This window comes from Leptonotus elevatus, chromosome 9 (genome assembly GCF_054856555.1).
Source record: "Leptonotus elevatus isolate MCC_2025b chromosome 9, RoL_Lele_1.0, whole genome shotgun sequence".
Lineage (NCBI taxonomy): Eukaryota > Metazoa > Chordata > Actinopteri > Syngnathiformes > Syngnathidae > Leptonotus > Leptonotus elevatus.
Window position 1 is genome coordinate 22,628,015 of NC_141247.1, and position 6,295 is coordinate 22,634,309.

Genomic DNA, 6,295 nt, shown 5'->3' on the forward strand with positions numbered 1-6,295 from the left:
GGTTTTACTTCCGTAGGTCGCTCTGACGGACGCGTTGCCGAGCCAATGAGAGAGGCAGGAGCGGGCGCGTGACGGCCAACGGTATGAGCCAATAGAGTCGAAGTGGAGGCGGGACAAAGGAATGGGATTTCTACTGTGGATGAACGCTAGAGAGAGCTGTCGTAAAGTGGATCGAGGTTAAAAACAAACAAACTCATTCCTTAAGTACAAGTAAAAAAAAAAAAAGTACAATTCATAAAATGTAATCAAGTAAAAAATGACATTGTATTTTTATTAGGCCTATATCCTGACAAGATCTGTTAAGACTGAATTGACAACAATGCCCTGCATAAGCAAAACAAAACAGTTAAATTAGCTAATGATAACAACTAAAATAACAATTAAAAAACCTTGTATGCCGTTTTGTTTTTAAAATAGACATAGATTTTAAACGGCACAAGCCGATTTTAAAGGAAGCACGGGAAAATGAATTTGCCTCTAACCATTCTTGTCACTGACAATCATGTCATAAAAATCTCTGAATATTTTGTTTCTCCAAAATCAATTACATTATCATCATCATTATGCTTCACCATGTCGCAGTTGTCTTGTTTTTTCCCCCTCCACATGATATGACTGCATTTACCTCATCTACAAAGGACTTGTGTATTTTCAAAATTAAATGTGGCCCTTGAGCCACAAAATGTTTGCCCACCCTTGATCTGGTGTACTCCCAAATTGCAACTTTAATTTTAGAAATAGCCCTTCGTTAATACCAGGTGTGTTGTTTGGAACAAAATAAAACGGACATTTATGTGGTTGTTAGAAAAAATCCTGACAACAACATGAGCTCCAATTTAGAACATTGAAAGAGCAAATACCTGAGTAGAAAATTGTAAACTTCATGATGGTGTGCTGGAGGCTTGAAGCCAAATGACAAATAAGACAAATGTGCAAATTCCTTTTATACTCAGTTTGTCTTATTCATCACCTCTTACTGTATGCCTTTATATTTCTCTTCTTAAACCGAGCGTGCAAAGATCACCTTGACTGCCCCTGTGTTTTAATTGCCGCCGAACCGTGTCCGCTCAGAGCGGAATTGTGACATGCCAGCCAGCTGAACGGCTTGTCAGTTGCCTTTCTAGCCTCACGTCACCGCGTTTGCACAGCAGGTGTTGAGTCACATGTGGGGGCCAAAAGCACCAATTTTGACCCGACAGGAATGACTTGTCTTCATGCATGGCCGAATGCTTTGAAGGGGAGGCACATCTGCACGTCGGCGGCACACTCAACACGTTTTATTGGGGGGGAATGGGACGGTTGAAATTGATACTATACATTTCATGTACAGTGCCCATTTGCTTTTCGCTATTCACATATTTGCGTTTTTTTTTTTTTTTTTTGTGAAACCTAACCATAGTTATTTGCGTAAGAATTCACCATACTCCAGCTTTTGCAAGAATTTGCTGTTTCTGTAATTCTCTAAGACACCACAAGATGGCGACATGAAAGTAGTCATTTGTGTCACAGAAGTATCTTAAAGTTATACAGGGAGTCCTCAAGTTACGGCCGAGTTCCGTTCCTACGCTGACGATGTAACCTGAATTTTGCCGTAAGTCGGATTTCACCGTTATAAAGTCGATATTTACATCAAAATATTTTGTACAGTAATTTAAAATATATATATTTTCGCGACCCGGAAGAGACGTAACCAATATTTGGTGTTTCCGCACGGACGTTCATTGCTGACGGACGGCAGAGCGGAGTTCATTCAAACTTAAACTGAATGGATGTCCGTTGCTGGAGGTAACAACAACACGACTTTAAAATGACTGTGGGAAATTAACGAAAAAGAAGGTGCTACGGACGAGGCACGGGCACCGTAAAGTCGATGTTGGTCACGTACGACGTAATTCAAGGACTGCCTGTATATCTTATTCTGGAGTAAGACTACTTCAAGTGTATAGAGTTCAAACAGAATTTTCTGGAGTAAAAAAGGCGTCATTAGTCACACTAAGCATCAACAAAAATGTCAGCAGATCTTGCGAGTGAAATTTATGCGATGCTCACGTCCGAAGCATGTAAATGAGAAAAACGATCAAAAAGACTTTCCATAAAATGTCTCATTCTGGTTCTTTACACTTGGATGACCAAGAGAAATTTTCAAATGTTCCCTGTGCACTTAATAAAAGTCTTACGATGGCAGCAGGTCAAGCTTCAAGCGAATGCTAATGAAAATAGCATGAAGCTAATTCCACCAATACCCAAATAAGTGACAGATAAATCCACTGCTTCTTACATGTCAAAGAAGTTTTATGTTATTTTATCGTTGTTATTGTTCAGCATTTAACTTCTTTTCATCTTCTGCAGAGATGATGTTTGATGATAGCGACATGTAAAACCTCAAGCGAATGCTGCTAACCAAAATAGCATGTAGCTAATTTCACAGATCCTTGTAAAACACAACTCTTGTTGAGTAATCATTTGAGTTGGATGGATTCATTTAATGACATTTTTTAATAATTCATTTTCTTTTAGCGACTTACGTGTGGTCCTTACACTAAGAACATGGCTATGGACAGGGAAGCTAGTTCACAACAGTATAGTCGGGGTTGACAACTTTTTTGTGAGTTTTCTAACCTATATTAAAAAAAAAAAAAACAACAACATACAATTTGACTTATCAGGAGAGAAGTAATAAGTAAAACAAAAAACGGTTTTGAATAACATCATCGGCGTTTGCTTTATTTGTAAGGTAAAAAAGGAAAATCAATGAAGATAGGAATGCTAACATGTTAGATAAATCATGATCTACTCTATACATTTATTATTATTTATTAACGCTAGAGCTCCCAGAGCCGTGCAGAGCCAAGCTGTGACAAACATCATCAAACCCGCGGAACTGCTGGCGTGCAGCAACTCGTATGTATTGCGTAAATAAACGGCAGAAGTTTTAATACGTGACCAAACGGCCGTCGCTGCACACAACAGCTGGGAATGGCGTGGCGCGGTGAAGCGGCGAGCCGGGTCGAGACGCAGTTAAATAAACACGTTAGATAAGCCTCGTCTTTATTTAGACAGCGGGATGAAGCTCTGCATTGTCGAGAAAGCAGCAAATGTTTCACTGGGAGCAACACGTGAGCCAAAATTTTGCATGTGGATTAGTGAGGGATAAACAGTTTGGGCAAGCCGTTTTACTTGTTTGGATTTGTTATATAAATAAGGCTTAATTTAGCAGAAAACTGAAGTATCAAGCAGTTGAAGTGTCATTTGAATTAAATCAATATTGGCTTGCATGGTTGTGTGGATTATAGCGTGCAGCAAACAAGTGGTTTTCTCTTTGGAAATTGGTATTTCAACAATTCTCCATGAATGAAATGACTGTATCAATGATAAAAGATGCAGCCATATTTCTATTAGATGAAAAAAATGTTCCCACTTTTATGTTAACAAGACTACGAAAACTTAAAATATTTAATTGTATATTTTATTGTACATTTAGAACAGATATCAAATTTGTGATTAATCGTGAGTTAACTATAAGTCATGTGATTAATTAAAAAAAAAATTGCCTAAAACCCCTACTTTAAATGTTTGGGAAAGCCTTCACCCAGGGTATCTCACCTTACTTAACTATTCAATACCGGCAGCTTTCAACAGTGTTTACAGTCAGGCTGTCTGCGTCCCCTCTGAGCTCTGCTAAGTGAACCGTGGCCGCTTCAATGGCCTGCCTGATTATGAGTTAAACGTCTCCAAAGAATGGAGACAAGTGACGGCCGCAGACCAAGCGTGACACACGCTGTGTGCCGAAACAGTTGTCTGGTCGCCCCGCAAACGCAAGATAGGAAGTCCGATACGCCACTGTTTGTTCATAAAGAAGACAGAGGCAAAAAAAAAAGAGGGGGGGTGGGGGGATGAGAGAGCCACAACCAGGAATTAAAAAAATAAATACAAATCTTTAAGCACCTGCAGTCAAACACAATGCACGCTTATGAAAACAGCCAAGGCAGGAATTTTTCCAAAATGAGCCAAGTCACGTCGTCAAGGCGGCCGAGACATGCGGATGAAAGCGGCATAGGAAATGGGGGCAGAGGCAGGCGTCACCTGTAGACCGGGCCGTTGCTGACAGGATCCCGGCCGAGCGAGACGCCCCAAATAACGACGAGCCTCACGGGGGCTGTCGGGGGGGGCAGCCTTAAGTTTGCAGACAGCTGTTGGTGAGCACATCATCGGCCTTTCCGCTGCAGCGGAACACCGGTTGACAGATTAGTGTTGACGTCTCTTCAAAACCCACTTGGTATTTATTGGGAAAGGTTCGGGGTGTCATGTGGTCTTGGAAAGCACGTTTTAATTTCACAAATACTTTTTTTCCCCCCCTTAAAACAGTTTCACATACAAACATCTTCCCATCCATATTCAGTAATCAATCACGAGACCTTAATCCTATTCACAAAAAGTTAGGGCTGACCTTTAAACTTTCGAATGCACAACTCTCGTGCCAGGATCTTGTATTCCCCTTTAAAACATTAAAACAACCACAGCTGTTTTCTTAAGATGGAACCCAGGGATGAGCGGATACAACGAAAACAGTAGAGGCCCCAGAATTGAGCCCTGTGGTACACCATACGTTCCGTTATACACTCTAAAAAGAGAATTGTTACACCAGTTTAAGATTACAAATTGAATTGAATGTTAACCAACTTAAATAGATTGATTCAATTGGTAACACACGATTCAATTAAGTTGATCCAAAGTGAATATATTAAGTTTAATTAATTATTCACTCATTCACTCCCAGCCACTTCGCACCCAACTGTTTTACTGGATTTTGACTGATTTTGCAAGGCCCACAGAATATTGTGTTCTAGTACTATAAAAACATGGATCCTACCAAAATAAAGATTAAAATCTCCTGTTTCATCAGAAAAAAAAACATATATTTCTATCTGTTTCCGTTTTGCAGCAATTAGCATTAGAATTTAGCTAAGTTTCATTATTATTCACAAATCTATTAAAAACACTGGGGAAAGAAGACTTTTTTCCCTGCAGCACAGATAGGCCGAACAATGCAGCGTAATCACCTGCAGCCAATGACGGCCAAGCAGGGCATATCATATCAAAACCACCGTTTTCGATGTTTCCCTCCTCCAACACACCTGATTCAAATGACCAGCTCATCAGCAAGCTCTGCAAAAGCCTGATGTGTGTTTTCAGACCTCATGGAGGATCCAAAAGCTTTCGCAATGTATTTGCAGTTATAAAAGACTGGTCAGCTAAGATAAACAGAAAGTTTAGTGAAAAGGAGGCGAAGGCGTGACGTCACAAGTAGGCAAGGCTCATTTACGAGCAAGGAACCTGAATGAGGTGTTTACTGCACTTTCCAGATTGCTAATCTTGTGTTATGACTTGGCTGAAAAAACATTTGGCCGATAAAGGAATGTTTATGGCTACCCACTGTCTTTTTTTTTTTTTTTTGGGGTCACCTTGACGACGACAACGGAAGACTAATAATAACAGTCATCAAAACACTTATGCCCGTTTGCTCAAAGAAGACAAATTTTAAAACAAGTTTCAGGTTTCTCAATATGTCTGACGTCAAGGATAAAAAATGAGAGTGTACTTTACACATCCTATTTCTGACTCTTTCAAGTTGACCAGTCCTTTTCCCGCCTCAAATCCTGGCCAGTGGTGAATGCTGATTTTGTTACCATGACTACGAAGGGGTGGAGCTAGGGGTGGCTCCACTTTGAGCACCCATTTCAGCTAGTTTAACGTATAAATACATTTTTGATACTTTGTCATTCACTCCCAAAAACGTGTTTTTTGTTGTTGTTGTTTTTATGCTATAGCATACAAGAAGACTTTGATGCAGCCTCTGAACTGAAGAGGGCACGTAAAGCAATGGTAGTTATTACAAAAAATAAAACAGCCAACAGGCGGCAGCAGAGTATAAGAGATCAACCAGGGCCATGTTGCAACGAGCTCTTTTTCCCAGTGTTTTCAACAGGTTTGTGAATAATGATGAAACTTAGCTGTATTTTAATGCTAATTGCTCCAAAACGGAAACAGATAAAAAAATATATAAAAAATCCGGATAAAAGAAGAGACTCTAATCTTTCTTTTGGTAGATTTGTTGTTTTTATAGCCATAGAACATAATATACTGTGGGCCTTTAAAATCAGACACAATTCAGTAAAACAGCTAGGTGCGAAGGGGGTTGCTTCAGTGAAAATGGCTGGGAGTGAATGAGTTAAAGAGCACTTCATCCTCAAGTTTCGTCATTATTCACAAACCTGTTGAAAACACTGGCAAAAAG

The 6,295-nt window shown here is 39.8% G+C and overlaps 1 protein-coding gene across 5 annotated transcripts in view; it reads left to right on the plus strand.

Annotated features, from left to right (window-relative positions):
• LOC147168835 (uncharacterized) overlaps positions 1 to 891 on the plus strand; it is an 82,621-nt gene extending 81,730 nt beyond the window's left edge. For all 5 annotated transcript variants that reach the window (XR_015096055.1, XR_015096051.1, XR_015096054.1 and 2 more), the window contains one exon: positions 17 to 891. Coding sequence is in view for 1 of the 5 variants with exons in the window: in XM_086085870.1 (XP_085941996.1) it covers positions 17 to 49 (33 nt within the window). In the remaining 4 variants the exon portion in view is untranslated. The remainder of the gene's footprint in view (positions 1 to 16) is intronic.
• Positions 892 to 6,295: the final 5,404 nt, after the last annotated feature.